This window comes from Nannobrachium achirus (genome assembly GCF_963921795.1).
Source record: "Nannobrachium achirus genome assembly, chromosome: 12".
Taxonomy (NCBI): Eukaryota; Metazoa; Chordata; class Actinopteri; order Myctophiformes; family Myctophidae; genus Nannobrachium; species Nannobrachium achirus.
The window spans coordinates 24,498,849-24,516,830 of record NC_137832.1 but is presented as its reverse complement, the minus strand read 5'-3'; the positions used below and the strand labels follow the sequence as shown (position 1 = coordinate 24,516,830).

Sequence of the window (17,982 nt, the reverse complement as noted above, 5' to 3'; positions counted from 1 at the left end):
GAGGGAGAGACTGGCATTGCTGACGATCACTCACAATCTCTCTCCTCGCTCTTTCTCTCTGTCTGACAGTCTCATCAGGGCCGTATTGCTGTGCACATGATTGCTGGCTGTTATGATTTACCAGAGAGCACTCTTACTGTGTGGAGAGGGAAAAAAAAGAAAACTCTAAACGAATGGCCAAGCACTGGCTCTGACCCTATCAGAGGGAGATTTGTGTACTCAACACCCCAATGGCTGTGTCAGAGGACTCCCATTCAGACAAGACGTTCCCTCTCCCCTGCACACCCCACCACCACTCCCACCCTTCCCTGCTCTTTCCTCTCCCCTTAATAGGGGGTCATTGCCAGGCCATGAAGGGGGAGGTAAATGGGGGAGACAAGTCAACCAGAGGTCAGGGGTATATAGATAGCAAAGCTCATTGCCTCCCTGAGCACCCGTTAGCCGTATGAGGCTATGGCCATTAGGTGGGATGGGCCGTAGCGATCGCTCGCCGAGCCTTCGAGTGTCTGTGTGTGTGCGCGTGTGCACATATTCGTGCGTGTGTCTTTGTCCATCCGTAAACATTTGTGTCTATATGTGTCTGTGTGTGCGTCTACGTGTGAGAGTGAGTGAATGGGGTGTGTGTCTGTGTGTGTGTGTGTGTGTGTGTGTGTCCCCATCCCCGTCATAGCAGAGAAGAGGGATGTTGCTGCCCTGCGGTTGCCCTCTTCTCCAACAGCTGGAGTAGGGTCACCCAGAGTTCCCTCTGTCGATTTGCAGTGTCATGGTGGGGCCGTGTGAAAAAAAAACCAAAACAGATACACTCTAGCATGCACACATGCCTAAGATGTATACAGCATGTTATACATTCTTCTTAACTCATTGAGTGCCTATCCCGAATTAGTTCGGGATATATGATCGTATCACAGGGTGCCTATCCCGAACAAGTTCGGGATATAAAAAAAAAAAAAAAAAAAAAAAAAAAATTTTTTTTTTTTTTTTTGAAAAAAATTTTTTTGAATTTTTTTTTTTTTTTTTTGGACCCCATCAAATCTGGTGAACATGATTTCAATCGCGATTTTGCATGTTCCACCCCCATACAACCCCATCTAACATACAGGGCAGCCATTTTTGTTTACATTACATGTAAAACATAAGGGCGATTATCTCAAGAATGCCTGAACGGATTTCCAATCGGATTTTTTTGTTTGAAAGCTGTGAACAAACTGCACAAATCCACTCTGGATTGCATTGGATTTTTCAGAGCTCATTCTTCTCTGTTTTTTTCCCATGCATGAGGTGTGCAAGGTTTAATCATGGCTAAGTTGACGAAAATAAGGCTTCTAAAATGCTTGGTAGCCAATAGCTAACTTCAAGCTAACTTCATCCTCTTCCTGTACATGCAGTCATGCACAAAGGAAAGTGTTCAGGCAAGTCATGGCTGCAGGGCTTCTGCATATACCAGCATATCTCTATGGGATTTTCTCTGGCCACTGGGCGCCCTCTAGTGGTGAAAGGGGTGGCACTAAATGAGTTAATATTGATACATTATACACACACCTATACATGCATAAACATACACCCATACATGGACACACACACACACACACACACACACACACACACACACACACACACACACACACACACACACATACACTCACTCACACACACACACGCACGCGCGCGCGGTGATTTCCTACCAAATGTCCCACTGACCCTCTTAAATGGTTTGCCTAATGCTGGCTGCCTGGCTAATGAGACCATTGCTCTAGAATGGTAATTGAGCTGCAGCCTGCTACATTAAGCATCCTGCCTTTTATGAACCATAATGGATATATTTATCCATTGTTAAATTCCCTTTCACTACTCAAGACATGTTGTGCCCCCCAAGTGGCCCAACACACAGACACAATTAATTTTTTAGATTGCTATTAGACAGTGCAGAAACAAAAGAACCTCACACCGTCTGCACTTGCACAATATTGATCCCTGCCTAGGCACCTGTCTCTGAGCCGATCAGGTGTGCATAAGACTTTGTTCCCTTGTTAACTTATTACACAGGAAAATGACGTCTCACAGTTGCAACTAAACAATATACGCAAGCGCATCTTCTTTGCTGGTGTAACGGCGGCGAAGAAGATGGTAGCTACGCGGTGGAAACCTCCTCATACGTTAACGTTTCGCCAGTGGGCCTTAACCTTTCTAGATATAGTATATTTAGAGCAGTCGATAGCAAGGTTACACGGAGCAAAAGAAGAAAACATTAATATGTGGTCGGACATTGCAGATAAGCTTAAGGCTATGATTCAAGAAATCACTATATAGTGGTAACAGCCTAGCACAGGCATGCACTATTGTACATTCCGTGTTGGTCCGGGGAAAGGGGGTGGGTGGGTTTTCTTTTCCTTTTCTTGTTTTACTATTGTTTGTGTTGTTTGTCTGTTAATTGCATTTTTCTTTTGATTATGGAAAATAAAAATATTTGATAACAAAAAAAAAAACTTATTACACAGGACAATGAATGAATGAGTACCAAATACCGTCTTTGCTGACGTTTTCCTTTATATGTGCAACCACTAAAGATGCACCGAGCAATCGCACGCTGAGCAAAATCGTCCGGTTTTCAGCTGATTGGCCCCTCTGCTGTTCTTAATCATAAATCTGATTTTATGCTGGTTATATTTACTGTACATGCATGCACAGAATGCTGCACGACTCCCACTGTGTTCACAGCAACATCGTGCTGTTGGTGTAGAGGTTTTTCAGCGTGAGCAGAAAAGTTGAATTGCACACTTGAATTGCCTGGAACGCATTTGCTTCTTTTCATTTGATCAAAGCATCAGAGCTTTGTTTGGCTTCTAAACACTAACAGTTTGTTTATGCAATGAGAATGTTGCATTATCAAAAAGAATAGATCTACAAGCGAAGAATGCTTTGAGGTGCGATGCGTGACATTGTAGATCTTCTCAGCATTACCTAGAAATGACATCAAATTACATAATTAAATCTGCGACCTCTTGGCGAAGTCTTAAAGTAACAGTTAAAGGGATATTACACTTTCAAACAAACTTTTAGGTCTAATCAGGCTTGTATGAACACCCTGAACAGTTTTTAATTTGCTTCATTCAGTATTTAGATATTTGATGTAAATGTTACCAGCTCCAACACGCCCAGGCCCTCTCCACATACACACCCATTGTAACTTCAAACTCCATTTTAACCATGATAGATTCATTAAAAACACACATTATTTTTTCTGGTGACTCATAATACCCTCCTAATACGTGAGCAGAACGTGTTTTTTCAATAACTTTTTTCATTTATTTTCAATAAAATATTATTGTATTTAATGTTTTCCATTTTCCCAAAGAATTATTAAAAATAAAAGAAAGAAGTTATTGAAAAAACACGGTCTGCTCACGTATTAGGATGGTATTATGAGTCACCAGAAAAAATAATGTGTGTTTTTAATGAATCTATCATGGTTAAAATGGAGTTTGAAGTTACAATGGGTGTGTATGTGGAGAGGGCCTGGGCGTGTTGGAGCTGGTAACATTTACATCAAATATCTAAATACTGAATGAAGCAAATTAAAAACCGTTCAGGGTGTTCATACAAGCCTGATTAGACCTAAAAGTTTGTTTGAAAGTGTAATATCCCTTTAAACCTCAATTAAATGCCACCAAACAAAATGCTCAGTTTTAAACATATTTTTAGGAAGAAATTTGGAATTTGTAGAAATCGGTATCGGCAATTCGGCAAGTCAAAGAAATTAAAAATAATCACTAATCCGCCAATAATGTTCTAAACGGTGCACATCTAGTATCAACCCACTCTCTGCTGTTCTGACAGTCGTCGTCTGTCTCTCTCCGTCTGTGTGTCTCTCTCTCTCTCTCCAGTGCTCACTGTCTGTCTTTGTCTCAGTCTGTGTGTGTCTTGGTCTGTTTCTGTTGCTCCTTCCCGCCAACAAACGTAGTTTTGCTCCATCATACTAAAGAGGAATGTGTTCAAAAGCCTCTCGGGGTCCGTGCCATGCAACTGGAATGTCAAGAAAGAGTGACTTGTATCTCTACGTAGGACAGTCAGGTGTCAGAAAGATTTTTACGGTGTGACTCCTCAGAGGCGATGACTAGAAGAGGGTCTGTGTAGTGTGTATCTGTTTCTAATCTTGTGCCGAATGTCTTGGCCTACTGGCAGAGTGCCAGTAGGCCACCTTTCTTTTCCCACATGTTTTATACTTTTTTAAATATTTAACTTTATTTTTTACAATGGAAGTCAAAGGGGACTCCCATTGGGCTGTAAAGCTTGCCAAAATCAGCCATACGTCATCGATACCCCCAGGTAGATATTAGATAAGAGAAGATTGCTTGTATTCAGAGATTTGTTCAGTTGAAAACCTCTCTATACACATTTTCCAGCTTATGCCAATACATTTACTGTCCTGCCTAAACCCTTAGGCTAGAAGTGGTGCCTAAATACAGGTGTTTTCATGGGGTATCATTAGCATCAGACGGCAGCAGCATGGCAGCATCTGGACATTAGCTTGCTGAAAATGCCCCACAGCCTCAATCTCAGCCGCCGGCACCAAGAGGGATAACAGTTAACTGCCTAAGTCATGCCATGCTCACTGTGCCAGCTGCCATTCAGCATCGTAGTCGCAAGTGAGTGCGATGGTTAGTGGTGTGTGTGCGTACCGCTAACCCCCCGCAACCCCCATAAGCCTGCAAATGGAGGCAATGTGTTGAGCAGCTGAGGGAAGTGAGGGCCGGGGCCTGGGGCCAGTGTGGCTCCAGTGTTTGATGCAGTGATTTAGCGTGCTTCTCCCTCGCTAACCTCGCTGTAATGAGTGGTGGGCCTGGGCTGGAGTTGAGGGCATACTGGTTCAGCACAGGGTATACAGCTGGCTGCTCGAGTGACAAACACCCTCAGATCATGTAGACTAGAAACTTAGACTATTTCATCTGGGGGCCAGAAGGGTCTAGTATGGTTTCTCAGTCTGCGGGGCGAGACCCTAAAGTGGTTTATGAGCTATGTTTTACGGGGCTGTTTGTTTTATTTCAGTGGTACAGTAAATGAATGACATAATCTTTCAGGTTAGAACCACCAAATTACATTAACTGCCAAAGTGGCTGGGTGAGTGAGAAATGATGCCTCTAACCAGATGAGATATTCTACAAGGACCATGATGTGACTGCCTGTGTTGTCCATGAAAAGATAAACATGCACTTGCGTCACATCTGGATTCCTTTTCTTACTCATAGGTTGTAGACCTACTTGTACAGTATGCACGTGCATGCATGCATGCATGCCTGCCTACTCGCACATGCATGCATGCATGCCTACTCGCACATGCATGCATGCCTACCCGTACAATATGCATGCTCACTCGCACATGCACGTAGGGCTGTCACGATATGACATTTTACATGACGATTAATTGTCACTGAAATAATTGGCGATTAACGATTTAATTGTGTTTTTGTCGTTGATAATTACATTTCTGTTTGGCTTTTAGGATTTGAAGTTTCATATGGCAGACATGACACATAACCTAAACACACAAATAAATTACTGACATATTTGACAACTTACTACTTAAAACATAACTTTGATAGTGGAAATAGCCGATCTACAAGCTCACAACGCGTCGCGATGCGACGCGTTGTGAGCTTGTAGATCTGCTATTTCCACTATTTTGGACATTTTTCAACATTCACGATTATGACGATTATGACAAAATAATTGCGATAATGTCAAATAATCACGATTAGACTATTATGTAATAATCGTGACAGCCCTACATGCACGTGCTTCTGGTTAGTAGAGGGAGTGTGTTGGTGTGTTGAGATGTGTCTTGTAACTTGTGTTGAGAGGGTCATGACTGTTGGAGTGTGTTGTCTGCTGCCACAGAGCATCCAGTAACTGTGATCAATGAGGTTATATACTGTGTTTCGGGCGTGACTAGTTATTGTGGAGGTTATGGTGGGATGGCTGAGATTGGCTTCCCATGTTAATGATAACCGTGACTTGAAACAAGACAAGGACAACCGGAACGCCTTCCCCTCTCCCCCCTCGCTCTCGTCGTGTCTCATCCACGCATGCCCTATCCTACGGTCTCTCCCTCCCTCATCCCTCTTTATCTTTATCCGTTCGTCCTCTTGCCATTGTTCTCCCTATTCATTTTACCCCCTCGTCCCGACCCTCGTTGTCCTGCCCTCGGTCTCCTGTAAATTGGCCAGTTGCGTTTTAAAGGACATGGGAAGGGAGTGGACCGCTGGTAGCCCCTTGCTCATCCATCTATTGTCTCCCTGCAAGGCCTGACACAATGGGCTGCTTAGGCTCCAGTATCATTGCACTTGATTTGAGTAAAAAAAATGGAAACATAGGATGTCCGAGAACTGGGCTAGTGCTACATTTGCGTTGCTCAGGGCTATAGACTGTGCCTGTGTGTTTGACATTGTGGTGCACGATTCTTCTTTTTTTTCCTTCTTTTTTTCTGTGGCTGAGTTGGTGTGTTAATTAGGTCAGAGGAGTGTGTGTTTCTGTGTTTCTTACGTGTTTGTATGTGTGCTTAAACCTGCTGGTGTGGTGCGTGCTCGACTGCTCGTGTGTATGAGCAAGGTCATAGTCGGTTTCTCTTCCTGTCTGTGCATGCCTGTGTGTGTGTATAAGGAGTTGTAGAGGTGGCTGTTCTTGCACGGCCAGTCCATGCAGCTGAAGCTGTTGTTGACATGAGGTGTGTCTAGTTGGCCTCAACCAACGACTCCTGTCACTTATTTAACAACACATTCACGTCACAACTCTCTCCCCCTCTCTCTGAGAGACACACACACACACACACACACACACACACACACACACACACACACACACACACACACACACACACACACACACACACACACACACACACACACACACACACACAGGCTTAAAATAGATTTGTGCACAACTGGATGGATGTTGGCCACTGTAGACAAACAGTCTGTTGGTGTGAGGAAACAGTTGAACGTCACTGTGCTTAATAACTGTCCTCCCTGCCAGCCGTGTCTGGTAGAAAAGGTCAAAAACGAGAGGAATGGAAAGGTCTACTGCGGTAAATTCTGAACGTTGTCATTCAGACACTGTCCCCACATTGGGAGGAAAATAGGTAAATCTTTAATTTCTTTCAAAATCTATCATTCATTTAAGTGGAGAATAGTTACTGAAGCCACACTTTAGAGCAGTGGTTCTCAACCTTTTCAGGCCGCGACCTCCCAAATAATTATATTTTAACTGGGGACCCCCCACACCCTACGAGCACTAAGAGTTGAGGCATTACATTTTGTATTAATTTACACAGTTCTATTGTGAAAATAGCAGATCTCGCATTGCAAGGCATTGTGAGCAAGTAGATCAGCTATTTTCACAATTTATATTTATATATACACTCTAATATTTTAAAATTTGGTTTCATTTGTCATTTTAGGGGTATTTAAAAAGTCCTTAGATTGTCACTTTAGAAATGTACAGATACCCTTAGTATACACTTAAACTTTATGCTGGTTTGTTTACTATTGAGTGAGAAAACAATGTTGCTCATTAAGTCAATCATCTGGGGACACCACAAATTAATTTGGGGACCCCCCTTGGGGTCCCGAACCACATGTTGAGAACAGGGGTGGGCGATATGGTGATAATTTTCGTGGAGACGATACAATGTCTCCACGATATATCGTGATACAATTGAGGGAGCCTTGTAAAAAATCCTGTTTAATCGTTAATACAGAGATTCATTGCAGAATTCAATTTAAACCTGCATTTTGGTCTAAATCAGTAGTTCTCAAACTTTAAAATGTCAAGGTCTCCACTTAACTCTGACAGTATACAAATGAGACCAAATCTGGTTTCATTTGTATACTGTCAGAGTTACATACTTGTAAAGTTCAATTTAGACCTCCCAAAAGGAACCCAGAGAGTCTATTTTTTGTCAAGTAACTTGAAAAATAAGTAATAACCATCGAAACCAACGTGAAAAAGAATCGTGATACAATCGTGTATCGTGATACAGCTTGGGAAAATATCGTGATATTGCATTTTTCCATATCGCCCACCCCTAGTTGAGAACCACTGCTTTAGAGTGTGTGTGTGTGTGGGAGTAAAGGAAAGGCGTTGTGATACTGTCCCTCTCGTCTCTTTCCTGGCTGTGTTGACTGGAGTGAGCGAGAGCGGTTGACCTGGTGTGGCAGGGAGAGGGTTAAATGTCAGCAGTGATTGAGGTGTTGGTCGCACGCAGCCCTCACAAAGGAGTAACCGCTGCAGGCTTTTTTTCCCTCTTTTTCTCCTTCCATTTCCCTCTCTCTCTCTCTTTCTCTCCCTCTTTTCATGTCCTCGCTATGGATGGGACAATATAAAATTTCATATCACGATTATTGTGACCAAAGAAATCACGATTTAATCAAAATATCCCCGACATTCATTAATGCGGAACATTTGCCAAAACATGGCAGATCTACATGCTCACAACGCGTCTCGTTTTGCAACGCGTTGTGAGCTTGTAGATCAGCTATTTTTTGGCAAAGAGATTTGGTAGAGTGGAGAAAAAAAAGACTATCAAGTAAGTATATTATAAGTAAGTTTTACCAATAGAGGGTTTAAATGGTACCGGATATGCAGCTCGGCAAATAAAAGTTGAATTGATCCCAGTGCATGACGGTGGATGATATCACGATCATTTAAATCTCCACGACAGTGTTTTTTATCACAATAAACGATAATATCGCTTATCGTCCCATCCCTAGTCCTCGCTCTCTCTTTCAGACTCACTCCTTCTGCCTTTGTTTCCCTCACACCATCTTTTTATCTCTAGCCTCATCTTCCACCTGTCCTTCCTCTCTCTCTCTCTCTCTCTCTCTCTCTCTCTCTCTCTCTCTCTCTCTCTCTCTCTCTACCTGTTTGTTCCCACTTCCTTCCTGTTCCCTGAACTTCCCTCAATCTTCTTCCTCCCTCCTCTTTTCCTACCTCCATCTCAAACTCTCTCTCCCTCTCTCTCTCTTGGCTAGATGTGTGTCTGTGCTGTGTTCAGGGAGGGTTAGGAGGGGAGTAGAGCAGCCTGAGTCAGAAGGAAATGAACCCAATAAATCAAGCTCTTGTCCCTGTCTCCTTCCTCCCTGAACCAACCATAGCTACACACAGCCAGCCAGGCAGGCAGGCTGGCTGGCTGTGTGGAGCTGTGCAAGAAAAAGCCAACCAACCACTAATATGATGTAGTCCACGAAACCTAATTTTTGATTCTTTACTATATATGACACTCGTCCTACTCCCACTGCCCCTAGTGAATCATGATATCAAAATGTTTAAGCTTAATGTATATACCTGTACATCTGCCTTGCCTGATTAAAAGGTGATAGGAAGGATGCAACTAGTGTAATATGTATGTATGTCCATCATAGTCCCACTCCCTGGACAACTTAAGTGCATTCCCCAAACGTGCCCACTCACTGGAATTCACTCTATTAGATAAGAGCATCGCCTGAATATCAGAAAAATTTAGAAATGTCTCCTTCTGTCCATCCATACCCGTCTGGACTCCAGAGGGAGAGCAAGAGATGAAGATACAGAAGAGAGGGGGAGAGAAAGACGGGTGGTAATGTCTCAATGCTATGAAGAGAAACCATCGTGATTTTCAACATTAACACTGTTCTTTGTAGAAGGGATAACGTGCCATTTGCAACCATCGGCATTGTCTGAAATGCTGCTCAAGTTGTGCTGAAAGAATACTTTTGAAAAAAACTGAATATGAAAAATGTAACTTGTATTCCATGGTTTTTAGGTGCCACCGGTACAGTCAGTGGTCATGGCATTGTCTCTTATTCTGTGTGTTTACAGTTAACTTGAGAAAATCATCATAAAATCATAAAATATCAGATATGGGAGTGCCAGGCTGTAGGAAGGAACACAGGACACAGTGGAAAATAAACAGAAATAGAAAGGGAATATGGGTTTCATTGTAAATACTGTTTCTGTAAGTAAGCCTGGCAGAGCCATGAGGCCCTATCTCCTGTTTCTGTAGCGTGAGGCAGCTTGGTGTACAAGTACACCCCCTGGACATGACGCTAGTATGTCGCAGGGACTTACCCAAATCCAACCCATGATGCCCACTTTTCAGAGTCTTTAGTATGACCCCGGCCGGGGATTGAACAACGAACCTGCCAGTCTCTAACTACACTGTCTCTAACCCAGTGTTTCTCAACCACTGTGCCTGGGGACCTTTGGTGTGCCCCTGAGAAGGGTCAAGTGTGCCCCTTGAAACTGCTTGAAAGCCAGTATTGTATTTATCATTTTAAAAATGATTTAAACTAGTGAAAACAGACGATCTACAAGCACACAGTGCGAAGCGTTGTGTGCTTGTAGATCTGCTGTTTTCACTACTGCGACAGCCTTGTATGATGAAGCAGGGCTTTACTTTGCGAAGAAACTTACAAATTTGAAACTTGGAGATACAAGGTTTCTTCCCGACAGTAACGATATTTACATCCCCGTATTATGTTGGTGTGCCCATGGATTCTTGGGACGTGAAAAGTATGCCCAATTTGCCCATGCAGAAAAAAGGTCGAGAAACACTGCTCTAACCACAAGGACATTGAGCACTGTTTCTATAGGCTATAATAATCAACAGTGAACTGAAATGCACACCTACAGCTTGTTTCCTTTAAAAAATGTACAGGTTATACTGTCTCCTGTAGTGACCTGCCTCAGTTCCACACCCACCCCACCTTGTTTGTGCTCCGCCAAACCTACCTCCCTCTCTTTCTAGTTTGAGGCAGCTGTTGCCCTCCTCCCTGTAGTCTGCTCCTGGGCCCAAGTCATTGTGACAGAGTCATCCCTTCCTCTCTGGCTTTGCGTTTCCGCGTGCGTGCATGTGTGTGTGAGGCATGAAATGAATGTGCATTGTATCTAGTGTCTGAGTACACCTGCAGCTTAGTCTTTCAGAGATGTGATTTATTTGTCAGGATTTCTCAGGTTCTCCTGCAACCAAGAGGCTCATTAATTTCTGATGGGGAAAGTGCTCTGCAGTGTGTTGTTGTTGTAGTTTCTCATCGCACATTTTCTCTTGTATTTGGGTGCATACATTTGTATTTGTATGTACATTGCATGCATTTGTCTCTGTTAATGTCTGGATACTGGTAATTCAAAACAACATTGACACAATAACTTGAAAAGTATTGATTAGCCTAGATAACATTTTTAATACCAATGAGAAAAACAGAACTCAAATGAGGGCAGCTGCCCTGTGTTTTAATAAAGTATCATTATCATCATCATACCACATGTGTTGCAAAGTAGTGCAACAACGTGGGTAGTCGCTGTATGTTGACATCCGTAGTTGACACTTCTCTGCAGCATTGATTGCAAATCAGCTTGCTGGTATCTTTTGCCTTTCCCTTTTAATTTGCCTGAAAATCTTTCTTTTTGTGTTTTCTTTTTGAATGAGGCACCATTCTGGCCACTTGCTGCCATTTAACAATACCTTCATACTCCAATCCTGCCATGAGTCTCCATAGACTTCCATGTAATCAGTAGTGCACGGATAATGCACACCCATGCCTAGATCATGCACCACGTGTGTCCACATTGCTCACAGCTTTCAAACAAAAAAATCAGAATGGAAATCCGTTCAGGCATTCATGAGTTAACAGCCACTATGTTTTCCTATAATGTAAACAAAAATGGCTGCCATGCTTGAAAGATGGGGTTGCTATGGGGGTTAAACATGCGATTTCGCGATCGCTATCATGCCTACTATCGTTTTTGGGGTCAAAAATTTTTTTTTTGAAAAAATCTTTTTTTTGAAAAAAAAAATCTTTTTTTTTTTTTTTTTTTTTCAAAATTCTCGGGTTCCTCGGGCATGGCAGGGAGGTACATCGCGAAATTCTCGGGTTCCTCGTTTTTGGCAGCAAATGAGTTAAGCCAAATAGTGTGAGGGAGAGATTGGAAGAAGCACAATTTGGATTGACTTGCCCACTATGCCCAGAGGTGGTACCTCATACCGTGATCTGCACTTGCCATCTTTGGAAAGCTAACACCATATCTAGACCTACTATATTTTCTATTTCAAGCAACACTGTTGTGCAATGGAGTATAACTTGAGCTTAGGCTAACATTAAACCAAATGAAATCAATTTATTGGAATATGCAACAGTTAAATATATATTTGTCTTGTTTATTCTCTTATTCAAATACGGAAACGGTAGAATAATCGCTAAAAAAATAATAGAAAGACTTGGACTTCTTTGAAACTTGGAGTTGAGAGAGCAGCACAGACTGAGGGCTGGAGCAGCTCCCTATGGGCAACCGTGTGTAGGCTCCATGTATCCCTGCAGACTGCCAAAACTGCCACTTTCCGTGGCCTGAATTTTGGCACAGGAATTGTGCATATTTAGATTGATTGCTACACATTTTGTACTTATAATGCAGAACTTTCTCACACACATTTAAAGCGATATTAGTGACATAATCAGCCAATGTGAATGTGGGAGGACTGGTTGCCGCTCTATAGGTATTAGAATTCTCAACGGGACCTAAAATCAAAGCCTGGCCCGAATGAGTTGAAGCCAGAGCCCCATCAACATACATTTATCAGCCCGAACCTGACCCGAAAAGACAAATGGGGTAATTTGTCTGCCATGATGCACTCTCTCCCCCTTTCTCCATAGCGTCTACCTATCTTTTCAATGCTACGAGCCCCCCTCTCCCTCCACTGGCTATGTTTATTTATACATCATCATACGGTGGTGTCGTGCTCCAAAGGTGAAGGCGTGACATATATCAGGCTGAAAATGTAAAAAGATCATCTGAAGCTAATTTAGTTCAGTAAAAAAAACAAAAAAAGCCCCATACCAATACTTGTGAAAACATCTCCAGTACTAGTGCAAACGTCTCTACTTCTCTTCCCCATTCCTCATTGTGTTTGTCTCCCCTTTTCTTTAGTTCCTGCCATCTGTTTCTGCATAAATTTACTTTTTCATATTATCGTGAACTTGACATCATTGTCCCTTGTATATTCAGACTTTCCAATGATTTTTGTGTAGAACATGCAGTAGGAGACATGTACTGTAGGCACAGATGTGTGTGTGTGTGTGTGTGTGTGTGTGTGTGTGTGTGTGTGTGTGTGTGTGTGTGTGTGTGTGTGTGTGTGTGTGTGTGTGTGTGTGTGTGTGTGTGTGTGTGTGTGTGTGTGTGTGTGTGTGTGTGTGTGAAAAAGGAAATGCCGCAGTTAAATATAAATGTATTGTTTTCCATGGCAGCAAATTCCACTTCAAAGCCTTAAAGATCAGACGTAAAAACGGACTGGGAGACGGTATGGGAAGGGACACACAAAAAGAAGGTCTTGGTGGCATTAGAGTCCCAAGCCAGCAGGAATAAATGTGGTTCTTCTTCATGACAGGCGCCACTGAGCAGCTTCCTGATGAAGTGAACACAGGAACTAACAGAGACCTCAACACAAACAATGGTGGCTTTACACCACATGTTGCATGAGTTCTACTCATCGCAGAATTCTCAGTCTCTATTAAACGGTCTCTGTTCAGTGTTCACCAACCCGGTCTTTAGCACTGCCAGCACACTGTGTTCATAGTCTTTGTTCTAATGGGGACACAGTTGTTGCTGGTCATGCACAATAACACATTGTCCAATGCCTTTTGTCCAATGCAGATATTTAAGTGTGTGATCATGTTTGTCTCTAACCTCAATCATACCTCTACACCTATTTCATAATTTACATCCCATGTGTGTACTGTATGTATGTATACACAGCAGGGGTTGACACTAAGGTCTCAGAGGCACTTGCCCGTCGGGCAAGTACAGGTCATGTTCTACTTGCCCTCAGGTCTTGGCCACTTGCGTGTGTGAGAGTCAGAGTGTGTGTGGAGGGACGAGGGAGGGAGAGACGGGGTAGAGAAACACTATAGCCCCGTTCAAGTAGGCTAAAGACACAGATTTAATATTTTGTTAATCAAAATGGGCACTTGCCCGGTCGGGCAACCTGGTAGCAAACTTCACCTGCCCGACCATATTATTTACCTGCCCCGGGCAAGCGTTAGCGTCAACCCCTGCACAGTATATCAACCTTGACAACCATCTCTCCTTGTGTCTTAATTAACAGTACACTTATCTAAAATGTCTACTTGTCTCTCTCTTTTGTCCACTCCAGCCTGTTGCAGAGCCCATCCCCATCTGCAGCTTCTGTCTGGGCACAAAGGAACAGAACCGCGACAAGAAGCCCGAGGAGCTCATCTCCTGTGCCGACTGTGGCAACAGCGGTAAGTGGAGGTTATGACGTCTGGTAGAACCACAGCCAGGCTGCTTATGCCACAATCTAAATGATTGATGCTCACATGCAGAGCAAATAAAGCAAAGGATGTAAATCCTGGGGATACAAAATACAATTCATTGACATATCTTTCATGGTTTTCATGGCATGGTCATTCTTCAGATGAATGGCAAGCAATTGTCTAGTGTCTACAGTAATGATTGAATGCACTCCGTATCGGGCACTATATAGAGGTAGCAGCATCTTATTCATGTATACACACACGCACAGTCGCAACCATGCTCTACCCAGGTAGCAGTCACCTACACACAAACATAATCAAACCAGACATAGAAAGGTACAGAGCCTATACTCCTACCGAGATAATATAGTTATCTCGGTAGTAAACTAGTTTGAGGGCAGTAAACTGGCTCACTTAGTTGGCTCATAACTACTAAGCTCAGTGTTTTCTCAGAGAAAACCTTGACGGCACAACATTCCTCAGCAGCAAAACGACATATCCCTTCCTGCTGCTCAAGCAAGCGTTTTAACACCCTTTCTCGAGACGGCCTCCTGACCTTGGAGTTAAACTGCAGGTGCTGGCGCGAGCTCATCTCATGACATAAGGCATTGAACAGTCATGAGGAGAGGAGCCTTAATCGCTTTGGCTATTTTGATTGCTTACTGCAGCACGTTGTTGAGTTTCGCAGTTTTCAAAGAGATGATTTATAGCCGAAAATGTTTCATTTGCTCATCCTACTACTAAACAACCGAAGGTCTGTCTGTCCGATGTCTGTCTGATATACCTGACATCACATCTCCAAATTTGGAGATGACTGACATCACTGATAGGTCTGGGTTCTCCAACATTACTTCTGAGACATTCAGTCCCTCATATACTGTGCACACCCCATAACCCAAACGCTGCACATAATTCAGAGCTCATATGTTGAACGGGCAAGGACTAGTAATAATAATAACTAGAAAAAAAGCCCCCTGCGGGGGCTTATTCCCTAGTGCCCATGCGTGCCCATGTGGAATGGATGAGCTAAGCGGCCGTGGCCCCACCTCCCCACCCGGTCTGGGCTGTCTGAAAGTGAGTTAGTCTTTTTTAGCACCAATATAATAGGAGTCAGGACAAATCAAATGGCGAAAGTAGGCACGATCTGAGACATGTCGACCCGTTGATTGTTGTTAATATTTGGGGTTTTTGATGTTGGAAATTACATAAACTAGAAGCTCGGGCGTCTAGTCGGCGACCTGGCCAACTCGGGAACAATGTAAATAGGGAATGAATGCCCTGCCCTTTAATGCAAACCTCATTTTATCTGTTGTCATAGGATCCGTTTTGACCCTCTGTTTGGCCGTGTGTCCATTTATGCCCATATATGGAGATATCTGTCTGTCTACGTCCATTTCATGCCCATATATGGAGATCTCTGTAGGACCCGTTTTGACCATCTGTTTGCCTGTGTCCATTTATACCCATATATGGAGTTATCTGTCTGTCTGCGTCCATTTTATGCCCATATATGGAGATCTCTGTAGGACCCGTATTGACCATCTGTTTGCCTGTGTCCATTTATGCTCATATATGGAGATATCTGTATCTGTCTTTCTGCATCCATTTTATGCCCATATATGGAGATCTCTGTATCTGATGTCTGTGTCCGTTTATGCCCATTATGGAGATCTCTGCATCTGTTAGTGCCCCCGACTACCTGCTGCGGCGGGAAACACGCGTGCCGTAAAATAGGGAATGAATGCCCCACCCTTTAATGCAAACCCCATTATACCTGTTGTCATAGGACCCGTTTTGACCATCTGTTTGCCTTTGTCCACTTATACCCATATATGGAGATCTCTGCAGACACAGTACCGGTTCCGGCCCTACCCTTTAATGCAAACCCCATTATACCTGTTGTCATAAGACCCGTTTTGACCATCAGTTTGCCTTTGTCCACTTATGCCCATATATGGAGATCTCTGCAGACACAGTACCGTTTCCGACCCTACCCTTTAATGCAAACCCCATTATACCTGTTGTCATAGGACCCGTTTTGACCATCTGTTTGCCTGTGTCCAGTCATAGGACTTTGTCCACTTATGCCCATATATGGAGATCTCTGCAGACACAGCACCCCTTACTCTACTTACAGAGCGCCCGGGAGTTCCCTAGCCCCTAGGCTCCTTATTCCCCTTTATTATTTAAGTTTAGCGTGAGAGGGAACTGCCCGGGCTTATCCACATTATTCACCTGGTTCTCTTAAAGGCACAGCCCGCTAATTCCCCTGAACCCAACCGCTCTGAAGAACACCCTGAACTTTGCTCACCTCGAAGTGAGAGGAAGAAAGACTTTAGTTTATGCCACACTCAGAGAGATTTTTAGTTGACTCATCTAGCGTATGTGATGTCAGAGCCTTTTATGAAGTGATGTCACAATGAGTCAGCGCTTGCTCCGGAACAGCCCGATGTCAGTCATCTCCGCATATGGAGATTCCAAATCTTTCGTGCCGGATCCGAAAAACTGTGTATCGGGTCGGGTCGAAGCCTAGCTAAGAACGTAGGCAAAGGTCTTAGCTGTCTTGTGTGCGAAATGTGGAGTCTGTAGCACCAACCATGTGCTGTCAGGGCTCATCCATGCGATTCGGGCCATTCGGATTCGGCGTCCATTGGCTTCAATTAGTAGTCAGGACTCCGCATATGGAGATTCCGAACCTTTAGCGTTGGTTCCGGAAAACCGCATATCGGGTCGGGTCGAGGCCTAGCTAAGAACGTAGGCAAAGGTCTGAGCTATCTGCGTGCGAAATTTGGAGTCTGTAGCACCAACCATGTGCTGTCAGGGCTCATCCATGCGATTCGGCCCAATTCGGCCTCGGCTTCAATTAGTAGTCACGACCTCGCTGGTCTGTTTTTTTGTGTATTCCACTATTATTTGCGTATTAAGACAAAGCGAATTTAGCGGGTGTCATTCGAATTAGCGACGCTCGCATGGGTTGACAGAGTGCTCATCCTGCAAGTTTCAGCGTCCTCTGGAAGGTGGCCGACCTGCAAGCTCACAGCGCGGCGCGGAGACGCGGATGCGAGCTGCTGTGAGCTTGTAGATCGGGTGATGTGTGATGAGGAAGGGTAACACTGTGTGATGAGGAAGGGTAAGCCACGGATGGCTTATTGACTCCAGGAGTGAAAACGGGAGGATTTTACACAAGGTCCGTGTCACTCCGTTCACTGCAGTGTGTGCGCGCGCGCACACACACACACACACACACACACACACACACACACACACACACGACGGAGGACGGTGTATCTATCTCTGTCTCTGTATCCGAGGTATTAAAACGGTCCGGTCGCGCCCCCCGCAGCCGCCGAAAACCGAAAGAGAAAAGGTGTTTCTAAAAGCTGTTTATGTGTTTGCAGCGTCTGTATCTTGTGCAATAACAATACTATCCGTGTTGTGTCCAAAAATGCCATACGATTGTGTGCTGCCTGCTGCTGCGGTTGCTGCTGCTACCGTGTGTGGCCTATGTCAAGTGAGCAGCATTAGCGTTAGCAGCAATAAGACTTCCGGTGCCGATCTCTTCAAAATAAGAGTACCCCTGAGGCAACTGATTTTTCTTTTTTTTTGAAAAAAGATAAATTTTCCCATGATATGCACATTCAAAATATAGATTAAGCATTTAAACGAACATACACAATGCTAATTATGT

The 17,982-nt window shown here is 43.7% G+C and overlaps 1 protein-coding gene across 3 annotated transcripts in view; it reads left to right on the top strand.

Moving 5' to 3' along the window:
- Positions 1-17,982, top strand: part of kat6a (K(lysine) acetyltransferase 6A) — a 59,838-nt gene that overhangs the window by 17,686 nt on the left and 24,170 nt on the right. For all 3 annotated transcript variants that reach the window (XM_080739429.1, XM_080739427.1, XM_080739428.1), the window contains exon 3: positions 14,174-14,282. In XM_080739429.1, coding sequence (XP_080595555.1) covers positions 14,174-14,282 — 109 coding nt within the window. The remainder of the gene's footprint in view (positions 1-14,173; positions 14,283-17,982) is intronic.